General features: G+C 35.5%; 1 protein-coding gene across 4 annotated transcripts in view; it reads right to left on the bottom strand.

Annotated features, from left to right (window-relative positions):
* Positions 1-516: 516 nt before the first annotated feature.
* The window catches only part of PTAR1 (protein prenyltransferase alpha subunit repeat containing 1), a 52014-nt gene continuing 24582 nt past the window's right edge, over positions 517-27948 (bottom strand). Inside the window, exons 4-8 of one of the 4 annotated variants that reach the window (XM_003267393.4) lie at positions 25151-25255; positions 23156-23369; positions 14294-14598; positions 9615-9649; positions 517-9533 (exon numbers count right to left, since the gene is read on the bottom strand). In XM_003267393.4, coding sequence (XP_003267441.1) covers positions 9307-9533; positions 9615-9649; positions 14294-14598; positions 23156-23369; positions 25151-25255 — 886 coding nt within the window. In that variant the 3' untranslated portion in view covers positions 517-9306. Of the gene's footprint in view, positions 9650-14293; positions 14599-23155; positions 23370-25150; positions 25256-27948 lie in introns of all 4 variants that reach the window. The other 3 variants (XM_030810039.1, XM_012500845.2, XM_030810041.1) reach the window with 3 other exon arrangements.

The raw sequence follows: 27948 nt of genomic DNA, 5'->3' as shown, positions 1-27948 counted from the left end.
CCATAAAATACTTCTAAAATATTTAAAATTTGAGTTAAAAAAAGTATCCACTTTATCAAACACCTTTTGGAGTCTATCTATGTATTATATTGTATAAGTAACACCACTATATCTGGCTTATAACATACAGAAGTGAGACTCAGGATTGAGAAAACATAGGATGTAACACTAAAATAACCGAGTGATTATATGTGCTCTACAGCTTCATTTGAAATAGATGGGAAAAAGTGTATCTAGTCATAATAACTTTTATAAGGCAATCAGTCACTGTTAATACAATTTAAAAACAACTGTGGCGATATCTCTAACTGGTTTTTGACATTTCTTTTATGTTCTAGACATAGTGACATTTTTATTCTTTCTACAAATGTAGGTCATAAAATTATTGGTTTCATTTAGACAATAGTTCACACCTCCACCCCCTACCACCATCAAAGCAAATAAAATGGAAAGCTTGGTAGACTAGACTCGAGTTTAAAGCACCAAAAGTAAAAACAAAATCACACTTAACACTCATTTTAGGAGATGAAAGGTTTACTTAGAAATTGCAAACATTTAGCAAAGGTAAGACAAACACTATTTTCCATATTCTACAGAAATACAATACTTTATAGCTGGCTTGGTACATGGTCACATAAGAACAAATCTAATGGAAAAAGAATATTTCATTCTACTTTTCTGCCACTTATCACAGTGTAATAAGTGCCAGTAAGTCCTGGAAGACAGCTGCATAGGAAGATTAGAATCCCAGGGCTGTTTGTTAATATACATGATTATATTGTAATAATATAAAAACAAAATAGGTAAGATATACAATTAACATGCAATTTAAGCTATATTATTTTGAAGAAACAGGACAGAATTTAGTGAACGCAACTTAAAAATTTGTTAATAATGTATTATAATCAGCATATCATGGTATTTTACATGGTATGGAATTATTCCTCCTTAATAATGCTTGGCAAATTGGAACAGGTTGATCCTACTTCTAGAACATATTAAAATGAAGATGAAGGAAAACAAGTGGATAATACTATTAGATGCTTTTCTAAATATTCTGAATTTTTAAAGTACCATAATTACATGCCTACCTCACCATCTCCAAAGTTAAAATAAAGTCTTACTTTGTACTCTATGAATGTGTACTGTCCAGTATAGTAGCCCTTAGCCATATGTGACTATTGAGCACTTAAAATGTGGCCAGTCAGAATTGAGATGTGCTGTGAGTGCAAAATACACTCAAATCTAAGACTTAGTATGGAAGAAAAAGAAGATAAGGTGTTTCATTAATAATCTTTTGTATTGATTACATGTTGAAATGGTATTTTTAATATACTGGGTTACATAAAATGTTATTAAAATTATTTTTGCTTGTTTCTTTTTTAATATGGCTACTAGAAAATTAAAAATTATGTTGTGGTTCACATTATATTTCTATTGAACAATGTGGATATAGATAATCTATAGTCATTACATTAGCCTTAGAATTTAGCGTCATACTTTAAGCACTCTGGGGTACTAACCTGAACTCCCAGAAAACCATAAGCACACTCTGCATATAAATTATTGCAAAATTCATTCTTATCTCTCTGCAAGATATGCATTTTAAGTGTAAAAAGAATTCTCAAAATATTGAATCCTTAACAAATGTCAATTAGTATGTGGAGAGAGCTAAAGGACTTCAATGTAGACTGTTACACTGGGGAAAAATAGATCAAGAAACATAGCAGTGCAACAGAGGGAAGACCATTAGTCTCTTCAGTAAAATAAGTTAGCCAAACTTATCTTTAATGGCCAAGGCCTGACCCTGCACCATAGATTATATACGTAACTTTTCCATTTAAACATAAACTATAAGAAAATCTTAAAACAATATTGATGGCAGCTTACTTAAATCTTCAAGCAATGTAAAATTAACAGGCATGGTGAATTCTAATAGCAGAATATAGTAGCTGAGAACTTCTTTTAAATGAAAGCTCCTCCATGTTAAATTATGCAATTCACTAGTGTCCAAAAAATTCGAGTCAAAAAAAAAATTAGACGCTATTAAAAAAATCATAACTGGCCTTTGATTTTGTTCTCCCTCTCTTTTTTTAATCTTTTGTAGTGTATAAATATTTGGCATACTTATAATACCTCATCTTTTATTTTTTCCAACTCAAAAACAGTAAGTTAATCTAAGAATGCATTCCATTATTTTCCTAAAAACAACATACGCCAAAATACAATACTGACAGTGGTCACCTCAGTCAGCAGCCAGCATCATAGTCATGCATCAAGAACCTCGCCAGGAGGCAATGCCTAATTACGTTTGTATTATACACTCTGTTCCTCACAGTTCAGGTAGGAATGTTTATTTGTGTTTTATAAAACTGTTTGATCTTTTTACATTAGGTAAACTCTGTCAAAAATGCTTTGAAAACCACAAATTAACAGATGCTGAAACTACTGTATCATTCATGGAAAGTTCTCCCTCATGCCAAAGATGTTCTGAGAAAACAAGCAGAAGTTTATTGTAACTTCACATTTTACCATTACCACTCTTAAGATGCTGGAAACAAGTTAGATTTAAGGAAAAATAAAAAGAACCTAAACCTGATAGTACTAGATATACCAATACAGAGACTGATTGCAGAAGACTACAGTAGTTCTCTCTAGAGTTCGGCCAACTGCTTATTAAGACATTTAATTATGTTTATTAATATGCCTTGCACAAGAAAATACTACTTAAACTTTCACACCTATCTTTCAACTATGTTCTGTATAAATAATACTTCTATTACATGTTACTAACTCCAGCCTAAATAAGCCTCATAAATCATATCAAATGATATAATTTCAAAATTCCACACATATATTACTCTACAAATATACTCCTTGGTGAAAAGATGTCAACAGTCTCCTTTCTGAAAGCTGTTAGTTTGATGTTAGATCAATCACTGACTAAGCATTTATTGAGCATCTACTATAACTGTACCCAGTCTTTAACTAATAAGAAAAAAATACCTGCTCCAAATGCAAGATGATATTTGTAAGCGAGGATAATTTACGAACTTTTTCTAATAGAATGCTCTTTGAATCAACATCTGGACATATGAAATTATATGATAAATAAACCTCAAATTTATTACCTATCACCTTATAAAGATAAATAAGCAATCTAAAGTATGCTGCATAGTACCTTGAGGAAAGTGACTGCCATACATAAAATTAAGGCTGATTCCTTAAAGGTATGGAAGAAAAGCCAGAATGTTATTGTTTGTAAACCACTAAAGACTTAATATGAACAGTTTACATAACTATCTGGTTAATTTGGGCAAATGAGCACTTGTGTTAGGTTTCTAACCTTGCTGGAAGGTGTTGGTCTAATAAAGAAAACTGCTTTAAGTAGGAGCACTTTTGGCATACACGAAAATAAAAATCCTTTGTAAATTTCACTTGCGATGTTGTGCAACTGTGTATCTTTGCCTTATGCATTTGAAACTGATTATGTATTTTATACAAAATGGCATATTTTTCCCAAAGCTAAGAATATAGACAATGATGAAAGACAGCTAAACTAGTTTTATCTTTCTAGCTTTTATCAACTCTGACTTGTTGAATTCCTACAACGTGCAAGGCAGTATGCAATGTGTTGAACATATATGAGGTCTACACATAAAACAAAGGGAAATTGAAGTCTTTGGAAGCAAAATAGTTGTCAATTTGAAAACCAATGGTAATCATTTTCCTCAACAGTATTTCTAAAAGTTGAGAATGATGTCAACTAAAACAAAATACAATCATCCCCACCTCTACCAAGGATGGAAATATAACACAGAAATCATTTCCACAGAAGACACGAGAATATTCATACTAGAGCCATAGGGACCAAAGCAGCAAGATAAACAATGAGGCAGTCACAGAATATCTACTAGCTACTGTACTGGTAATAGTTTATAAAAAATACGATCTATACTAAAATTTAAGAGCTAATAATATATTTAGCACATTTTTGCCTTTTCTTTTTGCCACTGAATATAAAATTTGTCCTAAATTTACTAAATCTTCTACACCCTGAGGAATAACAACAGACTAATAAAAGTAATGTCAGGGTTAGCTTTCTGGACCATTCTATTGTCCAGAAAGCACAAATTATATATAGCTAATATTCTTGGAAGCACAAGGTTTCATCAGCAGACTAAACTACTGCCCTGTATTGTTCTTAGCAAAGAGTTTGGTTTTACAGTGTTAACATGGCCTGGTGAGAGTAGAGAAGTCAAAGTTGGGAGCCTGAGGTTTCCTCTCCCACCTGAGATCCACAATTGATACATTGGTTTTCTGTCTTCACCATGAACATGGCATATTGCTGCCCTCTAGGAATATATTATTCAACAGTTCTCTGTAAAAGCACTTTGGAATCTTTAGCTATATATTTCTATGAAATTATATTTGCTATCTTGAAATATGGAATTCCTATCCCTCCATTCTCCATGTACAAACAGATAAAATGATACATTTAAAATTTCATCTATGCATTTACTTCTTTTCCTCCAGTATCTGGAAGAAAGCAAGTACTGTTTTCCCCCTTTCAACTATATTACATTATGCCTGAATTTGAGAGGGAAGGAAGGTCCTAAAGTAAGGCAAAGGATTCATTTAGGACAACATTCTGGCCTTTATTTTAGGGCAGAGTGCCACTGTTTCCCTTTGGACGCAGGTTTCAGGCTAATCTATTTGTGCACACACCATCCTCTAAATGGGATGCCTCCAACCCCCAAAACGTTAGTTGCCAGAAAGAACTAAATCTTGGTAGCGTGCTTAAAATGATAACTAATGGAATAATCAAAGCATCCTGCCTGCTTTTATCAGTCTCTCACTGAAGGATAAAATACCCTACAGGGCCATGCCTAGCGATGGGAATAAATAAAACAATGGGCCACAATCAACTGTTTGATAAAACTTCCATCCTGTTTTCTTAAACATTAAATATAATCTTGCTCCCAAAAAAGTAAGAAAGGCACGTGAATTAACACAGTCTCTATAGTTATTTTTTAAAAGACACTATGTGACAATAAGGAATTCTTGGGGTTGATTTTTCTTCTTTGTTAACTTCCCAGTGCCTCCACACATCTCTCCATTAAATGGGAGCTTATTACAGAGCATACCTAGGTATGGGGAGGCAGCAACACATAAAGTGCTAGGGTTTGCACAGTTCTATTTGAGAAATTTATTCAAAACAAAAGGTTCAGTTGTTATCAGGTTCAAAATTTCTAGCGTACTTTAAATATCTTTAAGTTTTAAAATATAATTTTCCAGTAGCAAAATAATAGTTAGCTTAAAACAGCTTTTTAGAAAAAAATCATGTTACTTCCCTTTACAACTAAATCTTTAGCATCTTCTATAACTCGGGAACTAAGGTAGGGATTATTAGATGGTTGTACAGTAGGTGGTATCTGCCATCTTGTGCTATATAAGAGAAAATTATTAAACTGACAATTTGCTTCAATACTAAAAATTCCTTTTAAACACACATACATGTGTGTGTGTGGCCCAAGAATAAATTGGCATGACCTGAACATACCTAAGTGGCATATGATCTATTACATATTTGCTTTCCTGCAAACTACTGCATAAAAATCCAAAAACTTTTGTTTCCATATCTTGTATCACATAAGCCCTTATTTGAAAATTTAAGTACTTTTAGAGATAACCTGTATATATTTAACCCTACTAATAATTAAGCCTTTAAGTGAGAACTGTACCTAGGAATAAGAAATATGACTGAAAGTCTGGGCCCAGAGTTTCTTAAGAGGTAACAAAATGCTAAAATCTAGAGAAGACAAAGGGGATATTAATACGTATCAAATCCCTAAGCTTAAAAAATGACTCACACAGATTTAAGAAATATCTGAAAGAGTCACAGTTCAAGTTGCGGGGAAAAAAAGGAGAAGCATAAAATGATGATACGTGCATAGGTACAGATCAGTAAGTCACTGAAATCAAAGAATTTCTTCAGATGATTAAAAGCAGTTCCGGCTCTGTATGCAGGATCTGTCCTCTAGTATCACAAATGAACAGAAAGTGGTGTTCTTAATGCAAGTGTGGGTTCTTTAGCTCTACAAATTTTTAATATATATTATAATACAGTTAATTGACAATTACAGAGCTGCATTTCTTGGCTGGGATTTAACAAGTTTAAACAAGGTAATGAAATGAAGGAAAAAAAGTCTAAATCAACTTATTCTATATGCGATAGCTCTTCCCAAGTATTATGAAACTAGAAAGCACCATTCATTCACAATCCATTGCACTAATCCATCAATTTCTCAATCATCACTCATTCTTATCACTCACAATCTTTCTCTTCTTGTTAGTCATTCATTAATTTAATAAATATTTAATGAGTCCTCACAATGTGCAGGGCACAAGTAGAATCTGGAAAACACCGTACTGCCAAAATAGGTACACTAAAGTACACTAAGGTACACTAAAGGTGGGGTGAAGGTGGTGGTGGAGACAGTTACAGAGCTTAATGCTTTTCGCTTGTCAGTAGTATTCTTAATCCACAGTATGGTACGATGACCCACTGTTCTTCCAGTGAAAGTTTAATGAAATATGTGTCAATAAGCCATCTTTTCCTTTTAACAATTAGATTGTTATAGAAAAATAAGTGAAGACTAATTAAGTCCCAGAAAATAGACACATCCTTTCTACTACATGATCTCAGTCAAAGACATTATCACGCTACAGCTAGTGGGTTTAAATATTAACCACTTAGGAAAAAAACCAACCATATAGGGCAATATTAGGATTTTCTGTGAATGAACAATTAAAAAATGCAAACTCTAGAAATAAAGCAGCACACAAAAGTTACATACTAACAGTATCCTTTGGATATTTGTATTTTTGCTCTCTACTTAAAACTTTTAGGAAGGAACCAAGACATATTAAAGGACTGTGCGACTTCAGAAAAGAGTGGGTTAAGAGCCTTAGAAGATACGAAAATAGTTTACACCAAAGATGGGCAAGATAATCAGTGGAAGGTATACAAAGGCATGAAGCACTATAAAAATTAGCTAGTGTTTTATAGGGTATTGTCTACACTCATTTCTTGACATTTTTTCACATCAAAGCATAAGCCCTATTACTCAAAATGTGAAAAATGATTTTTAGGAAAAAAGGTAATACTGAGTTAGGCCAGAATCTGGCAACATATTTTAGTGGAATGGGCTGAACCACCCATGTCTTCTCTGTGTAGTTTGCCCCCAAACCCTCGCAGGAGCTAAAAATCATAAACTTATGATTTCATCCATAGAGGTCTAGGTGGACCTTGAGGTATTTGATTCAAAATATGCTTTGTACACAAAGGGCCATGGAATTATGTTCATAATGGTATTTTTCATCTAAATAATATAAAAGCTATAAAAAGGTAATTTTTGACTTGAGAGGAGAACAAATTCTGTCTACTGGGGCCAGGCTAGACAACTTTTCTGGCATTCTTAAGTCTCACTTCAACAGTCTGACACTCAACAAAACCATGATGCCAAAGAAAAGGACATACTTCTTTAAGGCAATCTACCTAACTCAAGTCCAGGCTTTCTGTAACAGTGAGAGAGAGGTTTACTTTCCCTACATCTTTATCCCCACTTTACAAATTACCTAGCAAGTAAAAAGAAGAACAGGCAAAGCACTGTTGTCACACTTATTTCTGCCACTACTACTCACATTCTGCACAGAGATAGGACAACTGACAGCTTCCATCATTAGGGAAACTTTTAGAAGGGCCACTCTTCATATTTCTGGTATATGAATGTATTTTAGATGAGGTATGAAATTCATTGCAAATAGGGAGTAGAAATCTTGAAGACACACCCCTGAAGTAAGGAAAGATATACAAAAATGACACACAGAAGTGACAAAAAATATGTAATGGACTGGCAAAACAAAGTATATGAAAAGAAGAAACAGACCATTTACAAAAGGGCAAATATGAGAAAGCAGACATTACATGGCCCATTCCCCACCCTCACCCCACCTACCTGAAAAACTCAGCCCTTGTTATTGAAAACATAAGATACAGCTATAATGTGGATACTTTGGTACCTCATCCCTGATTAAGTTCAGTATCAAAGTGTTTTGTTTTGCACATACTATTCCTTCCCCTGGCATTTGCCAGTAAACTTTAACAGTCACTTCATGATAATTTTATAGTTTCCATAGTGTATCCTCAATAATTTAGATTTTTAAAAAGGAATATTTTTATGGATCTATTTCTTTATATATTTCTCCCATTTGTCATAAGTGAATTTAAAATTAAAAAGTAGTAATAGCTAAAAATGGCATTCCAAGTTTTCAGAAAAAAAAAAAAAACAATTTTATAAGGACTGAAGTGTTTTGGCATATACCAAATTTGAGGTAAAAATAATCTATCAAAACTAGCAATAAAAATAATTTTCCTTTACTGCAATAACATAAACTCTTAGTTTTTTTTTAAATAACCATTTAAAAAATGGATTACATTGGAAGCATTTTTTTCATACAAATTCCAATACTTCTGACTTTGGTAATTGGGTAGAACATGCTAGAGAAAGAGAACTAGTTTATATTTTTACACATTCGCCCATCTAGCCATTTGATTCTCAAAATAATTACATCAAGTTATTTGGCATTCACACCAACATTCTTAAGTTGAACTGCAACATAAATGTTTATTTTCAATTTGTTTTAGAGACAGGGTCTCAACTCTGTTGCCCAGGCTGAGTACAGTGGTGCAATCATGGCTCACTACAGCCACAAATACCTGGGGCTCAAGCAATCCTTCTGCCTCAGCTTCCTGCGTAGCTAGGAACACAGTTGCATAGCACCATGCCTAGCTATTTTGTTATGGGGTCTTGCTATATGGCCCAGGTTGGTCTCAAAGTCCTGGGCTCAGGCAATCCTCCTGCCTAGGCCTTAAATTTTTAATTTTTAAAATAATTTGCCTATGCAGCAATTGGACTGAGGGGGGTAGAGGTGTGTGTGTGTGAACCACTCAGGAAAACCAAATGAGAAGCCCCATATACAGAAATACAAAGGGTGAGAAATTAAACAGAAAATTTAAGACTCGCTGTTCAGCAGGAAGAAACTATACAATTATTTTATCCCCACAGGAATGCCAGTTATTAACAAAATAAATAAAATGAAAGATTTACTATGGACTTTCAACCTAAAGATGAAGAACATATGGTTAGCTAATAATAGTAAACAGTTCATGCAACTATGTAAATAATAAAAGAAAGCAATATTGCACTAAAAGGGGAACCTTGTAGGACTAATTCACCTCTTTCATTGACTCAAAGTAACCAGCCATTTCCTGTATGCACTGGCAAACCTGGCTTGCTCCACGTTCCGACAGGTGGATAATACTTGATCAATGAACCTGTGCTCCATTTCTAGGCCTAGGGAGTCTGGAACTGGTGTCCGCTTCAGGCGTTTGGTTTCCTGGGAATAGCCTTGCTTGCTAGAGTCATTCAGTCCATCTACTTCCATTGCCTGAGACAGCTGGGAGCCTGCTGGGATAAGGTGCAAGTCACTCAAAGTCTCCGCAGGGCTGTCTGCAGGTGACAACTGGGTCATGCTGTGAGGAAACCTACCATTTAAGTGATGCTGAAGGTAGAAAATATGCCGCCTGCGATAGAGAGGGGAAGGAAGAGAATAAAGAAAATCACATTACAAAGTCAAGCTTTTCCAGAAAAAAAAGTTTGCAATTTCAAAACATACAGTATTCAGTTCACTGCCCATTTCATAACCAAGTTATACAGAGGAAGGAGGAAAAACAGTAGAGATGATGTTCCAGGATATTTGGACAAAGAAACCCTTATAACCCCAGCTTACAGGTTTGTTTGTAAGAAAGAATACGGTCCTAAGGTTTTTCATAAGCATTTACTGAGATGACAATGACTTGGAGATGGTACTCTATGGTAACTGTAATATAAAACTAGAAATATGTGACAGTCTTATTTCTGCTATAAATTATAAATATAAAATAAAACCAAAAACAAACCTCATTGATATCCTAGAAGACAAGTGATTCAGAAATAAGGGGATTGAACAGTTCCTTTAGAGGCTTACTCTGTGGCCTCTATCAAATACTTTAATAAAAATAACATATCTGTTGTAGCGGGTCTTATTCCCTAAAAGTCAACTGAACTTTACCCTAAATCCATCACCAACTACAGTTTTAAACATCCACATGCATTGGGGATGTGCTGGGCTCTGAACAAAACATGTTAAAAGATACAGTTCCTGTTCTCCCTCCGAGAAGAGCAGTTCTCCTGCCCTTAGAACCACCTAGAATTGTTTGTTAATAATGAAGATTCCCGCGTCTAATCTCCAAAAATTTCAATTCAGTGGGGGCACATCTATGTACAATGAACTGTATAAATTCTAGGTTGTTACATCTCATCATTCACATTAGCAACTCTAAGCCCTTAAGAGAATTCTATTCATTTTCCTTGCATATTCTGAAGCAGACAGGGAGCATACAATGTACCAGTTTTACAGGGGGTAAAACTTAAAAGGCTAGATAAGCTGTCTAATGACAATGAGTCAGCAGTAGAAAACCAGCCTATGTAATACAGGCATACCTAGTTTATATTATGCTTTGCTCTAATGTGCTTTGCAGATATTGTATTTTTTATAAACTGAAGGTTTGGCAATCTTGTGTCAAGCAAGTCTATCAGCACAATTTTTCCAACAAAATGTGGTCACTTTTTGTCTGTGTCACATTTTGGTAAATTACTAGTATTTCAAACTTTTCCAAGATTATTGTATCTGTTATGTGATTTGTGATCAGCGATCTTTGATGTTACTACTATAACTATTTTGGGGTGTCACAAACACACCCATATAAGATGATAAACTGAACCAATAAATGTTGTGTGTGTTCTGATTCCTCCACCAACCAGCTCTTCCCCCATCTCTCACCCTCACCCCAGGCTTCCCTGTTCCCTGAGATACAACAATATTGAAATTAGGCCAATCAATAATCCTGCAATGACCTCTAAGTGTTCAAGTGAAAGAAAGAGTCACAGGTCTCTTACTTTAAATCAAAAGCTAGGAATGATTAAGCTAAGTGAGGAAGGCATGTCCAAAGCTGAGACAGGCTGAAAGCTAGGCCTCTTGTGCCAGTTAGCCAAGTTGTCAATGCAAAGGAAAGTTTTTGAAGGAAATTAAAAGTGGTACCCCAGTGAACACACAAATGATAAGCGAAACACAGTCTTACTGCTGATATGGAGAACGTTTTAGTGTTCTGGATAGAAAAGCAGATCAGCCACAACATTCCCTCAAGCCAAAACCTAATCCAGACTAAGACTCTGATGCTCTTTAATTCTAAGACTGAGAGAGGTGAGGAAGTTGGAGAAAAAGAGTTTGGAGTTAGCAGAGATTGGATCATGAGGTTTAAGGAAAGAAGCCATCTCTATAACATAAAACTACAAAGTGAAGTAGCAAATGCTGATGTAGAAGCTGCAGCAAGGTATCCAGAAGACCTAGCTAAGATCGCTGATGAAGGCAGCTATACTGACAAGAGATTTTCAATGTAGATGAAATACCCTTCTATTGAAAGATGCCATCTAGGACTTTCATAGCTAGAGAGAAATCCATGCCTAGCTTCAAAGTTTCAAAGGACAGTCTGACTCTTGGTAGGGGCTAATACAGCTGGTGACTTTAAGTTGAAGCCAAGGCTTATTTACCATTCCAATAATCTTAGGGCCCTTAAGAATTATGCTAAGTCTATTCTGCCTGTATGTTGACAGCACATCTGTTTAAAGCATGGTTAACTGAATATTTTGAGCCCACTGTTGAGACCTGCTGCTCAGAAAAAAAGGATCCCTTCCAAAATATTACTGCACATTGACTATGCACCTAGTCATGTGAGAGCTCTGATTGAGATGTACAAAAAGATTCATGTTGCTTTCATGACTGCTAACACAGCATTCATTCTCTAGCCCATGGATCAAGGAGAAACTTCAACTTTCAAATCTTGTTAAGAAATACATTTCATAAGGCTATAGCTGCCACAGATAGTGATTCCTCTAATGGATCTGGGCAAAGTAAATTGAAAACCTTCTGAAAAGGGTTCACCATTTTAGAGGCCATTAAGAACATTTGTGATTCATGGGAGGAGGTCAAAATATCAACATGAACAAAACTTTGAGAGAAGGTGATTCTAACCCTCACGGATGACTTTGAGGAGTTCAAGACTTCAGTGTAGTAAGTCACTGCAAATGTGGTGGAAATTGCAAGAGAACTAGAATTGGAAGTGGGGCCTGAAGATGTGACTGAATTGCTTACAATCTCATGATAAAACTTGGATGGATGAGGAGTTGCTTTTTATGGATGAACCAAAAAAGAAAAAAAAGTGGTTTCTTGAGAGAGAATCTACTTCTGGTGAAGATGCTGTGAACATTGTTGAAATGACAACAAAGGATTTAGAATATGACACAAACTTAGTTGATAAAGCAGCAGCAAGGTTTAAAAGGACTCTAATTTCGAAAGAAGTTCTACTGTGGGCAAAATGCTGTCAAACAGCATCACACACTACAGAGAAATCTTTCATGAAAGGAAGAGTCAAACTTCATTGCAATCTTATTTTAGGAAATTGCCACAGCCACCCCAACCTTCAGCAACCACCACTCTGATCAATCAGCAACCACCAACATTGAGGCAAGACCCTTTACCAGCAAAAGATTGCAACTTGCTGAAGGGTCGGATGATCGTTAGCATTTTTTAGCAACCTAGTATTTTAATTAAGATATGCACTTTTTTTTTTTTAGACATAATGCTGTTGCACACTTCTTAGACTACAGTGTAATGTAAACGTAACTTTTATATGTACTGGGAAACAAAAAAAAATTGTGTGGCTCACTTTATTGCTATATTCACTTTATTGCAGTGGTCTGGAACTGAACCTGTGATATCTCTAAGGTATGCCAGTAGCTTAAAAGATCTATCTTCCCTCTTGAAAACGTGAAATAAGTGTCTTGCTTTTAAGAGAAAGAGAGCATTCTCTACTAATGAAGGTGCCAAAGAGGGGAGATAATCTTTTATGTTCTGAATATATTTAGTAAGGAAAAGCAGCTGACCAGGTCTCCTCAAATAATCTGCAAGACAGACTAGACTAGAGAAAGAAAGAAAATCTCAATAACTTTAGAAATAGGCAATTTTAAACAATGCCTACCTCCTTTCTGCCTAGCACAGGCAAGTTCTTTCATTTACAAATACAACGCTATGGCCTAAAGTAGAATCTGTATTTATGAAGATGAAGATGCCTCCAAATAAAGGAAGTTCCAAAAGAAATGAAGCTGGGAAGGGGTCACATACGTGACTTCATTCCAACATACTGTCAAATGTACTCACAACTGAAGTTGATAGGTTGCTAACCCTTTTTCACTCTTTGCTACCAGACTTTCCCCTCTCTCAGAGAAATTCTCTTACACTTTAAACAAAAAGTGTCAAGAGATTATACTTCAGGTAAGTTAAGTTGCAGACCATCAGGGTTGGAAAAATGATAAAGCATACCTTATTCTCGAGGTCTAATCAAATCTCAATCCTGACTGTGCATCAAAATTATGTGTTCAGGTTTTTCTAAAAAAAAAAAAAAGAAAGTGCCAGGCATGATGGCTCACACCTGTAATCCCAGCACTTTGGGAGGCCAAGGCAGGCAGATCACCTGAGGTCAGGAGTTCGAGACCAGCCTGGCCAACACAGTGAAACTCCGTCTCTACTTAAAAATACAAAAATTAGCCAGGTGTGGTAGTGGGCACCTATAATCCCAGCTACTTGGACGGCTGAGGCAGGAGAATCGCTTGAACCTCGGAGGCAGATTGCAATGAGCCGAGATCACGCTATTGCACTCCAGCCTGGGCAAGAAGAGCGAAACTCTATCTCAAAAAAAAAAAAAAAAAAAAAAAAAAGAGATGGCAGCAATCCATCCTAGATATGCTAAATCTTAGTATCTCCAAGGAAGGAGTCCAAAAACTTTTTATTGTTTTATTTTAGAACTAACACAGGTTATTCTGTTGCACAGTCAAGGTTGAATATCACCATCCTAAGCTGCAGACAGAGATCTACATGAGGAATCTCTTATTAATGATGACGATGATGATGATGATATGGTAACACAAAACCTCTTGTATTCACTCAGGCAAAGCTCCACAATCAGATGACCATGTTTACCCAAGCAGGCAGGAATCAGGTGTAACTAACACCTTCTGCAGCTCTCATGAAGACATGCAGTTTTGTGTAGGAAATAGATTTTCCCTTTTCTTACCTATGACACCAAAGGGTTTCATGTCCTGGGTAGGAATCAATAAGATCAGTGCTGAATTCGACTTCTTCTTCTAGAAGATGGGGAAGATTAATCCTTGGTTCTTCTGTTGAAACTGCTGCTTCTTCATCTTTTGGAAGAACTAGGGCTGGCTCACTTCTCAAAGGATTTTGCTCCATCACAGAACTGTCTATCACAGTTTGGCTAATCAAAGACTTAAGCAAAAACTGGCGGTAGTGAAATCCACTGTGGTCTGAAACGTGCATAGATGCCCAATGTTTAGTAGAAGATAGTTCATCAAGAAGAATCTTGTAAGAAGAAAAAAGGGAAGTAAGAAGAAGAGTTCCCAAAGGTTCTTCTTCCTCCATTATTGCCTCTGATTTCTCTTTGATTTGTTCCTTTTTTGACAAGACCATTCTTACCAATATTTTGTACACAATGTCCAGCACAGTGCTCTCACTTAGTGGAAGCTTAATACATGCGAATTTTCTCTTTCCCATATAAAAGTGATAGATATTTTTTTAAGACTAAAGAATTTAAGGACTCATTTGTCATCCTTTCCCTAGACCTTGACTACTCACATGCTGATTGGTACACACAGAGAAGGAAAGTCAAATTATAAAATAATGATGAGCATTAGGGTATTCATTTACAAGTAATGCTGACGTAAAAGGAAAAATATAAACTCAGATTACTTTGATATAAACTTTATTTTACATTTAATAAATGTGTATAATATGTAACTTATTATCTCTACAACAATAGCCTCAGTGAAATTATTTGTTCTTCAATATAAGTGCCATGAGGGCAGAGATCGTGTTTGTCTTGTTCACTACTTAATTATAAGGGATTAGTAGAAAAACATGATGCACTAATAATAAGATTTTTTCAAGAGCTCGTGACTTTAACTATTTGTCTCAAACTTATTTAACATTAATAATGGGTTTTAAAATAACTGAAATAAAATTTAGCAGCAAATTGTTTAAATCTTTGTGATACCAATATCTTGCAAACTAAAGAATTTCAAATGAAATGATTTTTTTAAAAGCAGCACTTATGCAAAAATAATTTATTTGAGAGTGTCTTGGACAGGTCGCAAACATAAATCAGTGAAAGGTATATCAAGGGCCTACCACGTTCCATCAGAGGAGTTTCAGACCAGCTAAGGAAAAAAGACATACATTTGTGAACAGTTAACAATACAGACAGCATAATGCTGAATGACACCTTTACCTGTTTGTCAAAGGTCCCAGGCAAATGCCTTCTCCTGTACCATGATCTTTTTTCCATTTCTTACACCATTTTTCTTCCCCAGGAATCTTTCCTTTTCCTGAACCCCCATAGTACTTATTAAAGAATTTCAGTGCATCTCTTCATTCCCATTAAACTCAGTGAGTGAGGGCTTTAAGATATTTATTCATTCCTATTTGATACTTCAATCCCCATATACCTACTGACATCAAAGTGGATACATAAATATTTTATGAAATGAATGAACAATTTAATAAATAAGGCAAATAGTAAGACTACTTCCAGCCAAGATAGTCAAGTTGTATCAGTGATATGTTTTAAACATCTCCTTTAAGTTCCAATGAGTTTATTTATAGCCACCTAAATTTATTCCAGAGGCTATAGCTGGCAAGTCTCTGAGAAATGGAAAACAGTATCTTTATTTGATTTTAAACGGTGAGCAAAAAATAGCACCAGATAAACTCCTACCTGAAATAAAAATCAATCTTACATTTATTACATTTTTGAAAAATAAACCTGTAGAACATTCTGGCTATAATACAGCAGCTTTTTTATTTTGGCATGGCTTCTTAATATGGATTGAAAAGAGTACTCCACTTATTTAAAATGAACTTACATAATATGAAAACATTTAGATTATTTCTAACTGGATATTTCTATGTATAAAATTGCAGTTTATTATTTAATTTGGAGGCAAAAATGGCACACATATAAAAGATGTTCTGGCTGGGCGTGGTGGCTCATACCTGTAATCCCAGCACTTTGGGAGGCTGAGGCAGGCAGATCACCTGAGGTCAGGAGTTGGAGACCAGCCTGGCCAAAATGGTGAGGCCCTGTCTCTATCAAAAATACAAAAATTTGCAGGGCGTGGTGGTGCATGCCTGTAGTCCCAGCTACTTGGGAGGCTGAGGCAGGAGAATAACTCGAACCTGGGAAGTATAGGTTGCAGTGAGCCGAGATCGCTCCACTATACACCAGCCTGGGTGACAAAACAAGACTCCATCTCAGAAAAGAAAAATATATATATATAAATTTCAACAAAATCAATTTCTTAAAAAAATTCTTAGGCTTTTAAAGAGAAAATCCACTATATTCTTTTCCCTAAGATATAAAGATGCATACTAAATGAAAGAAGAAACTTTAACTGGAATTTCAAGGCATTTTCTTGTTAGAATAAAAAGATACAAAGATATAGGCAATGTTTTTTTTAAAAAGACAGCAATTACTTTTAAGTGATCCAATTAACTTTTAAGTGATCTAAAGATACTATATAAAGATATGGCTTTAATGTACGGTACTGATGGGATAAATGACCTTTATATGATACACGCTAAATATCCTTCTTTTCCTACTTCCATATGAAAACATGAATAAGTGAATAAATAAACTACAAGAAAACTGCAGATGCAGGGCTATGAAAAAGAGGGATAACGTGCTAAAAATGAAAGACTATTAAAAATACATATGCCATAGGTCCTGTAAACTTTTAAAAATAACATTTGGGTTTTCTTGTGATTACAAAAGTGATACAAAATGATCAATATAGAAAATTCCAATAATATGGAAAAATATAAAAAAGCAAACAAAAATCAGTATTTTGTTGGCCAGAGATCACTACCTGTAACATTCCGGCAGAAAACAAATCTTTCAACTTTTTTTCTATGTATGCACATGCACAGAGTTTATTTTTAAGAAAAATCTGGGATATTCTTTTGTCCCAATTTTATTCTACTTCAATTATAAATACATTCCTATGGCATTAAATATTATTCTATAATTTTTAACTCGTAAAATATTTCACCCTCAAGATTATCAGAATTTAACCATTCCCTTGTTTGTTTCTACTCTTGTATAAGTAACACTCATATATAAATCTATGTACATATCTAATTATTTAGGAGAAATTTCTAGAAGTATACTTGCTGGAACAAAGAAAAAAATTTTATAAGGTTCTTGATATATACTGTCAAAGTGCCCTGCAGAAAGGCTGTATAATTTATACTCCTATTGGAAGTACATGTTAATGCTTATTTCCTAAATTCATCAATACTTTAATCTTCACTAATTTAATAAGAAGCATGTTTCATTTTAATTTACATTTTCTTAATTATCATTAAACCTAAATATATTTTCTTGTGTGATTACTTTTCCTTTGTTTCTTCATTTATGAACTGCCTATTTTGCCTAATTCTCTACATTTATGAATTATCTAATTTACTATTTGTGATAGTCATCATTTTTCTTATGAGTTTGTAAGAGGTCTTTACATATTAAAGATATTAAGTCTCTATTTGTCATATGTGTTGTAAATATTATTTTCAATATATTACTGCAACTGATTTTTTAAATTCTTTTCTTTTTTTTAAAGATTGGGAGTCAAGTAAAATTCTTTTTTTTCTTTTCTCCCTCAGGTCTATTGAAGTATAAATGACAAATTAAAATTCTGTATATATATATGTGTGTATATATATATATACATGTATACGTATATATATATATACATATATATATACACACATACACACACACACACACATACATATATGATGTACGACATATTGTTTTTATGTATACACTGTGAAATGATTACCACCATCAGGTGAATTAACATATCCATCACTTCACATAGGTATTTTATTTTTTGTGGTAAGAACATTTAAGATAATGCTCTTAGAAATCTTTAGGTATACATTATTAACAGTAATTACCATGTTCTACCATTAGACCTCCAGAACTTACTCATCCTAACTGAAACTTTGTACCCTTTAACTAGCAACTCCCTGTTCCCCACCACAACCCCTACTCCTGCAATCACGATTCTACTCTCTATTTCCATGAGTTCAACTTGTTTAGAGTCCACCTACAAGTAACACCATGCAATAGTTATCCTTCTGCGCTTGGCTTATTTCACTTAGCATAATGTGAGTCTCTTTTCTTCATATAGGTTTTTATTCCATTTAAAGTTCAATTTGGTATTTAAGATTAAAAAAAAAAAAACACCTAACTTTCTATTTTCTAAAAAGTCAATCAATTTTACCAGCATCACAAATTGAACAAGGAATCCTTTCTCTAATTATGTGAAACGCCATATTCATCATTAATGAAATATGTACATATTATGTATTGGAATTTGTTTCTGGACTTTATATTCTGTTCCATTACTGAGTCTATTTTTGAAATAGCAGCACAATTTTAATTACTCTATCTTATTAAACATTTAAGTATCTAATGGTAGAGTGTTCTTTATTGTTTTTCCCAACAATTTCTCAGCTATTCTTTAAGCTTTATTCTCTCTAATGTACTTTAGAATCATTTTTGAAGTGAAAAAATAAATCAGTGGTTTTTAATATATTCACAGAATTGTGCAAGCATTGCTGTTATCTAATTTCTAACGTTTTCACCATCCCCACAAAACCCCATTCCTATTAGAAGTTACATCCCATTCCCTCCTCCCCGGCCTCTGGCACCCACTAATCTGCTTTGCCTATTCTGAACATGTTATATAAATGAAATCATACAATATGTGGCCTTGAATCTGACTGCTTTCAATCAGCATGTTTTCAAGGTTCATCCACGTTATAGCATGTATCAGTATTTCCTTCCTTTTTTATGGCTAATGTTCCATTGCATGGATACACCACATTTTGTTTTCCATTCCTCAGGTGAGGTATTATGTTTTGGCTATTATAAATAATGTGGTTATTAATGTTCTCATACAAGATTTGGTATGGAATGTGTTTTCACTTCTCTTGGGTATATACTTAGGAGCAGAATTACAGGGTCATATATGGTAATGCATGTTTTTCTCCAAGAATATGATATATATTAACTATAGTTTTATTAACATATAGTGATTCTATGTTTAATCATTTGAGGAAATGCCAAACTGCTTTCCACAGTGGCTGTACCATTTTACATTCTTACCAGCCATTAATAAGAGTTTCAGTTTCTCCACATCCTAACCAACATTTGTTATTGTCCGTATTTTGGTGTGAAGTGGTATCTCACTCCCTGTGGTTTTGATTTGCATTTCCCTAACAGTAAAGATGGTGAATATCTTTTCATGTCCTTATTGGTGGTGTGGGTATGTTTTTTTGGAGAAATGACTATATGTGCTTTTTTTATGTGAAACTTGTAATTTGCCAGTAGTAATAAACTGCCTGACTGTGAATCTTTCCTGCCACACTACCCTCAAATATAAAAATATTTTAAAATTTACTTAAACGTTTATTTAAGCATGCAGACATCAGAGAGAACATAAAATAGAAAATTAGTGTCATAATTCCATCCTATACTACTTTTAATCAATCTTTATTCTTTAACATTTTTCTGACTAAAAAACAAATACGTTTTTATAAAAAATACGAGAAAAAAATCTATAACATTGTTGTGTGTATGTATAAATATCTGTTCAGCATTTACCACGTGTCAAGCACTGTTCCAAACACTTTAAAGTATTTGCAGTTTCATTCAATGCTAATAAATACATTAAAGATTATATTAGGCTGCTGGGTGCGGTGGCTCACGCCTATAATCCCAGCACTTTGGGAGGCAGAGGCAGGTGGATTGCTTGAGGTCAGGAGTTCAAGACCAGCCTGACCAACATGGCGAAACCCTGTCTCTACTAAAAATATAAAAATTAGCCAGGCGTGGGTAGTGGGTGCCTGTAATCCCAGCTACTTGGGAAGCTGAGGCAGGAGAATTGCTTGAACCTGGGAAGCGGAGGTTGCAGTGAGCCAAGATTGTGCCACTGCACTCCAGCCTGGGCGACAGAGCGAGACCCTATTTCAAAAATAAATAAATAAATAATAATATTAGGCCTACCCTAGTATAACCTATTGTGAATATTTTCCTTTATATCATCTTCTAAAATATAAATTTTAGTCATAACAAAATATTCCAATGTGATGGATTGTAATCTAACAATTCCCTCATTATTGAAGGGCTATAGCTTTTCTAGTTTTTCACTACTATAAATGCTACCTTTATATATCAAACTTCTATATTTAATAGCCAGTGTTTATTGAGCACTTAATTAAGGCACTTTGATAGCCACTTTATATGAATCCTCCCATTCAATTTGCATCACTCAGTGAGATAGGAATTATCGTCACCCTCCTTTTCCGGATGAGAAAACTGAAGGTTGAAGAGGCTAAGCAACTTCCTCAAGGCTATATAGCAAATTGGTGGTAAAGCCAGAATGCAAAGCAGGTCTGCATGACCACTGAGTGAAGCTTCTAATCATTCTACCATACTTCATCTTCCATTATTTCTTTATGATGAATTCCTGGAAGCAGAACTCTTAAAAATAACACCCTATTTTAAAAAGTGTGGTAAGTGCTGCCATGTTGCCCTTCAGTAAGATTATAACAATTTGAATAATGCTCATTTTCATACTCTTACTAATACTCGATGCCAGCACTTTAAAAAGTCATTTTCAATTTCCTAAGTTAAAAAATGCTGGCTCATTTCATATATATTTTTAAGCTGATTTAGACTACTGGTATTTTTGTGATTACCTCCTATAATAGACAAAGCATAGTAGTAAATGTTCTAGGTGGGCCCAATGGCTTGTAACAACAGGAAGGGGATTTTGCAAACTTAGGACTCCTCACTGACAACAAGAGCAAGAGATGTTGCAGTGGCAAGTGGTGAATGGAAGAATGGTAAGTCTTCCTCCAAGGGTGGGTCAAGGAAGGATGACGACATCTGAGCCCAAGAGTGGACCCTGGCAGCTGAGCTCACCATTAATGAGTTATAACTCACCATAAATGAGTTATCTTTACCACCAGATGGTCTCAAGCAACCAAGAGTTTCACTTTGGCCCCTTGTTCCTGATTTTATGGAAATGCCTCTTGTAAAGGTCCACATCATGGCAGAAAAATTTCCAAAGATCTCTCGGTCAACCTAGACTCCGCCTTCCTTTTTATCCCCAATCCTCCCTATATCTCTTTCTCTTCCCATACACTATCAAGTCATGCATCTGAGATGACCACCAAGCACTCCATATCCCTGACAACCCACCAAACAACTTGTAATCACGCCTCCCAACTCAATGTATCTTCCTTCCCCCGGCAGCTATTTCCAACGAGCGCATCCTAGATGAAGAACCATTTTTCTGTGCTCCCATTGTATTCTGATGCTTTGTAATTGTTGGTCTACTTTCTCAACTAGATTTTCAATTTGTTGAGAGCAAACACTTCGTTTTACTGCGTATACAGGACAGTCAGTGGGTATGATAGGGTTTTATACTTTTTCATCAAAAAATTGCACTGAGTTGATCAAGCAAACTGGTAGCCAATTTTCTATCTCTGGAGAACAGAGAAAGGAACTAAAATTGAGTGAATCTCTCTCTCTATTAGATGCCCAGTAATTTACATCCATTAACTCAATTAACTCTCACAATAATCCACTAAGGCAGACAGTAGAGTCCCTATTTTATAAATGAAAACAATAAAACCTTGCTTTCCACATACAGGTAGTGGGGCCAAAATCTGAACCTAGGTTGATGTGATTTTAAGCCTTGGCTCTTTCTATTCCATTAGGCGGCCACCCCTCCTGAAACTCAAAGCCATGTAAACTGGAAGGGGGAAGGCTTCTCTTCTAGAATTACTGGCTTAAAATCCTCTGGAAGTAAAAAGTCTCCGATTTGCCCTGGCCAGGAAACAAAGAGAGAAATGGGAGCATGGGAAGAGGGATGTAGGAAGAAGAGGACGGTAAGTTAAAATTACATAACACTTCCCCACTTATCTGAAAGCACCACCTGGGGCACTTCGATCTTCAACTTGACCTCTTTTAACTGTCTCAAGCCTGAGAAGCTTTTTAGATGAGCACCCTAGATTCTTATGGCACCGTGACACCATCAGAAAAGAAAAAACTGAGACACTGTAGTATATAAAAAGGAGCAAAAGGGACACCTGGCTCTCATTCTGATGAATAATAAGTGGTACAACTGTAGCTAAGTCTAAGCCATTAAAATTCTCTGGAAATCTCCATCTCCTCATTTCTAAACTGAAAGGATTAGGCTGTGAGAGTTTCCAAACTGGCTCTGCATTCAAATAACCCTGAGTCAGTGGAAAATACTGATCTTTAGATCCACCCTCAGTCTGCTTTAGTAGGCTTGGAGTGGAACTTAGGAATCCCCAGGTAATTTATAGGCTCAGCCAATTTTTAAAAACACCTGGGTGAGATTGTCTATCCCTGCCCTCCTCTCCCCCTTTTCAGAGGACGAAAGTGTGAAAAGACAGCCAGCTGACTTAGTATATTGTCACATAACCAAATACTACCAAGAAATAGCAATTCCAGTTCTATAAGGCTTAATAATCCCTTCCTGTTTCAGGATAGAGTGAGTTATGCTCAATCTTCGTCAGTTGGTTAAACCTGCCTTGCTTTACCAATGCACTAGCCTTAAGACTGCCAAAAACAGCACTGGTGGGGAATGCAAGCTTTTTATTTAATTACAGGGTTTCTCCAGAGGTAGGAGCTGTTGCGATTCTCTCAAGTTGCCAGACCATCAGTTTATCTACTCCTTCAAAGCTCTTCTGAGGATGAACTACTACCAGAAGATTTTATGGGCAGACAGGCAGTCTGCCCAGGAGACAATAATATCCCTACCTTGACATCTAGCTTGGCCAAGTGCTGTAAAACCCAGATGCGATGGGACCAAGCATTATAGTTGCTTGGGTATCTCCCTGCTGCTTCACCGCAGACCTCCATCTCTTCTTGTATGAGTCGCTGTGCCCTTTCTGCGGGAATTGTTCCCAAGTTTCCTTTGGTCACAAAGGAAGGCAAGGAGGTTTCCTGAATTAGCTGTTGTAGCACCCATCGCCTGTTAAGGTAGCATGTGGGAAAGAGAACATAGAAAGAACATAAGCCAGAGAGAAAAATAACCAGTTTTCATTGTTCCTAATTTAATTTCCATTCAGAGACAATGCAAAATAATACCTGTTTATAAGTCTAGTTTTTTGGAGATGGGGAGGGGTTGTTTTGTTGTTTATGATGATATTAAATTTAGCAGTATGGATGAAGGGTGGATAAACAGGAAAAAAAAAACTTTAAAATCTGTAATACAGAGAATGTCATTACTTCTAAAATGACAATCCCAAAACTCCACTTGGCCAGGAAATCTAAAGGCAATTGGTGTGTGTGTGTGGTGGTGGTGAGAGGTTATAAATTAATGGCTGATAAATATTACAAGGAGTCATGATTCACATCTTTAAGTACATATGCATGCCTCACCCTATGTGCATTTGTTTGCAAACAAGAAGCTGCATTCTGATAGCTTTCATTCAGCAAAATTCTGTATTATAGCATAAAATCTGGAAGGTAACAAATATAACTCATTAAACCATTAAGGAGGTGTCAAAATATCCTTATCTACAAATTCTCCCTTTGTCTATTTAAGATTTGCATTAGCATGTATTTACATAAAAAACACTAGTGTTTCAAGCTACTTAATGTGTTTACTTTGTACCAGTAATTTACTCATATAAAAGCATCTTTTAGACTAAAGATTTCAAACCCAAAGGTACAGGAAATTGAGTAAGAAAACTCACTTTGTCATTTTAAAATAATGGAATTTCTTATTTAACAACAAAATATTGCTTGATAAAAAAAATTAGACAAGCCAAACTGATGAATGCATATTTAACAGTTCCTTTCCCCTGCCACCATCTCTTTCCAAACCCCCATACACACAGTCATATACCTTTCTGTGGTATACTATCTCAATTTCTAGTCATGAAGGAAATACAACTGACTGTGGTTTGGAAGAAGCTGACCTTCAATGTTAACTAAAGGCACGATTACCACTAAGACACCTTGAACGGACATAAGATCCTAAAAATGTCCAGGATTTAAGAAAAATTAGAGTGGCTTAATAAACTGAGAATTTCAGAGCGATTTCTTTATTGGTCCTGACCAGCAAGCCCACACCATCCCATTTTGGTCAAATAATAGTAGTTACACAGGGTCCAAGAGGAAGATGCTTCCAGGTGGCCAGGATTTTGAGAGTCCTAAAGTGCATTCTGGCTATCTGTCCCAGGCTTTTAACCTAAAAATGTTCTTCATATGTATGGTTTTTAGCAACTTTAGCTCAGCCTACACAGCATTCGCCTCAGCTGCCCTTCGCTTTCTCTGTAAGTTAATTTTAATAACCACAACCATCACCACCACCATCTTTACCAGGAAAACAACCAAATGCTTTTAAAATCCATATTGCTCATTACAGTTGAGTATCTATAAATGCAATGCCCACAACTGCTTCAAAGAGTTAATAATAGCTAACATTTATTGAGTATTTAATATGTGCCAGGCACTGTGGGAGTGTTACACGCATTAACTCATGTAAACTTGACTGTTAACTATATGAGATAGGTGTAATTATTATTCTCATTTTACAAATGAGAAAACTGAGGCTTGGTGAGTTAAGTAATTTCCCATGAACACTTAGGTAGCAAGTTATATAGCTCCTAGATTTAAATGTAGGTAACCTGACTTCAGAATTCATGCTCTGGAACCAATAAGTAACCTTGCCTCTCACATGCCATGTTTCTTTCTCCAGCCATTCTGAATCCCAAGTAAGAGTACTATGTTATAAATTAACCACACCTGTGAATCCATGTTTCTGGACTCTTTGGAAACTTAGTTAAGGCGAGTTTTCCCAGATGTAAATCCTTAATTGGATTTAAAGTGCCAGAGAGGATCAGCTCTTTCCTATAAAAAAAAAAAAAAAAATTAAACATTACTTTATCCTTATATCCAAAGGTTCTACATGGCTTTTAATATAACCTCATTGTGAAGTGAATGTCTAAGAATTTAAAAAAAAAAAAAGAAGGAAAAAAAGCCCAAGCCACTCTGGGATATAAAACGCTCATAAATGTGACATGCAGTAACCAAGAATGTATTCTCATAACCCCAATGTAACAAATTAATAAGCAGAAACAGAAGCTCTTAAATCAACAGGTGAAATTTTAACTATTTGCGTGAGGGTAAATGAAGTTCTCTGGCCTATCTCATTTCCAAAAGTTGTGAGACCTGATAGTCGTACCTATAGGGCCAATCCAATACCAGTCAAAATTGGTCTAGTTTCCTAAATAGGACTTGACATGGTCTGTTTCATTACAAAACCACACATACAACAAACACAATATGGTTGAGATGTAAGCAAAAAAAAAACAATTCATGGAATCACTATTCTAACCAAATTACTATTTTTTATTTTTGAATTTTCCCTTCTACTTTTCCCTATCACACATACATTTTTTTTTTTTTATTATACTTTAGGTTTTAGGGTACATGTGCGCAATGTGCAGGTTTGTTACATATGTATCCATGTGCCATGTTGATTTTCTGCACCCATTAACTCGTCATTTAGCATTGGGTATATCTCCTAATGCTGTCCCTCCCCCCTCCCCCCACCCCACAACAGTCCCTGGAATGTGATGTTCCCCTTCCTGTGTCCATGAGTTCTCATTGTTCAATTCCCACCTATGAGTGAGAACATGCGGTGTTTGGTTTTTTGTCCTTGCGATAGTTTGCTGAGAATGATGTTTTCCAGTTTCATCCATGTCCCTACAAAGGACATGAACTCATCATTTTTTATGGCTGCATAGTATTCCATGGTGTATATGTGCCACATTTTCTTAATCCAGTCTATCGTTGTTGGACATTTGGGTTGGTTCCAACTCTTTGCTATTGTGAATAGTGCCACAATAAACATACGTGTGCATGTGTCTTTATAGCAGCATGATTTATAATCCTTTGGGTATATACCCAGTAATGGGATGGCTGGGTCAAATGGTATTTCTAGTTCTAGATCCCTGAGGAATGGCCACACTGACTTCCACAATGGTTGAACTAGTTTACAGTCCCACCAACAGTGTCAAAGTGTTCCTATTTCTCCACATCCTCTCCAGCACCTGTTGTTTCCTGTTTTTTTAATGATGGCCATTCTAACTGGTGTGAGATGGTATCTCACTGTGGTTTTGATTTGCATTTCTCTGATGGCCAGTGATGATGAGCATTTCTTCATGTGTTTTTTGGCTGCATAAATGTCTTCTTTTGAGAAGTGTCTGTTCATGTCCTTTGCCCACCTTTTGATGGGGTTGTTTGTTTTTTTCTTGTAAATTTGTTTGAGTTCATTGTAGATTCTGGATATTAGCCCTTTGTCAGATGAGTAGGTTGCAAAAATTTTCTCCCATTCTGTAGGCTGCCTGTTCATTCTGATGGTAGTTTCTTTTGCTGTGCAGAAGCTCTTTAGTTTAATGAGATCCCATTTGTCAATTTTGGCTTTTGTTGCCATTGCTTTTGGTGTTTTAGACATGAAGTCCTTGCCCACGCCTATGTCCTGAATGGTATTGCCTAGGTTTTCTTGTAGGATTTTAATGGTTTTAGGTCTAACATTTAAGTCTTTAATCCATCTTGAATTAATTTTTGTATAAGGTGTAAGGAAGGGATCCAGTTTCAGCTTTCTACATATGGCTAGCCAGTTTTCCCAGCACCATTTATTAAATAGGGAATCCTTTCCCCATTTCTTGTTTTTGTCAAGTTTGTCAAAGATCAGATAGTTGTAGATATGCGGCATCATTTCTGAGGGCTCTGTTCTGTTCCATTGATCTATATCTCTGTTGTGGTACCAGTACCATGCTGTTTTGGTTACTGTAGCCTTGTAGTATAGTTTGAAGTCAGGTAGCGTGATGCCTCCAGCTTTTAATATATAATTTTACATCCTGCTCCAATTATATCTTAAAAATTTCCCCATGATTCTATATAATCTTTGTAACGAACATTTTAAATGATCAAATGTTTTCATTTAGTAGCTATGCTTTTCCCTTCTTGTTAGACATTTAGGTTGCTTCAAACTTTTTGTTATTTTAAAACAAATCTGGGGGGGGGAAAAGCTTTGTGCTTATAACTTCTTTCTTTTGTATTCTTACTTTGGATAAGTTTCCAAAAGAGCTATTAACAAGATAAAATACTTACATGAACCTTGATATACGAGGCCATTCCTTTTTAAAATATTAATATAAGCAGCAGAAGTAATAGCAATGTAATGTTTTGGTTGTTTTTAAAACTGTTCAAGGCCAACTAAAACTTCAATGCAATCAGTTGTCCCTTGGTATCTTGTGGGGGCTTGGTTCAGGACCTCCCACGGATACCAAAATCTGCCAGTGCTCAAGTCCTTGATATAAAATGTGTTGCCATATAACCTACGCACATTCTCCCATATACTTCATATCATCTCTAGGCTACTTATAATACCTAATACAATGTAAATGCTATATAAATAGTTGTTATATTGTTTAGGGACTAATGATAGGAAAACAAAGTCTGAACATGTTCACTACAGAAAGCAATATTTTTCCCAAATATTTTCTATCTGCGATTGGTTGAATCCATGGATGCAG

The sequence above is a fragment of the Nomascus leucogenys genome, chromosome 1a (assembly GCF_006542625.1).
Source record: "Nomascus leucogenys isolate Asia chromosome 1a, Asia_NLE_v1, whole genome shotgun sequence".
NCBI lineage: Eukaryota > Metazoa > Chordata > Mammalia > Primates > Hylobatidae > Nomascus > Nomascus leucogenys.
Note: the sequence above shows the minus strand (reverse complement) of the source record. Positions and strands in the feature narration are given on the sequence as shown.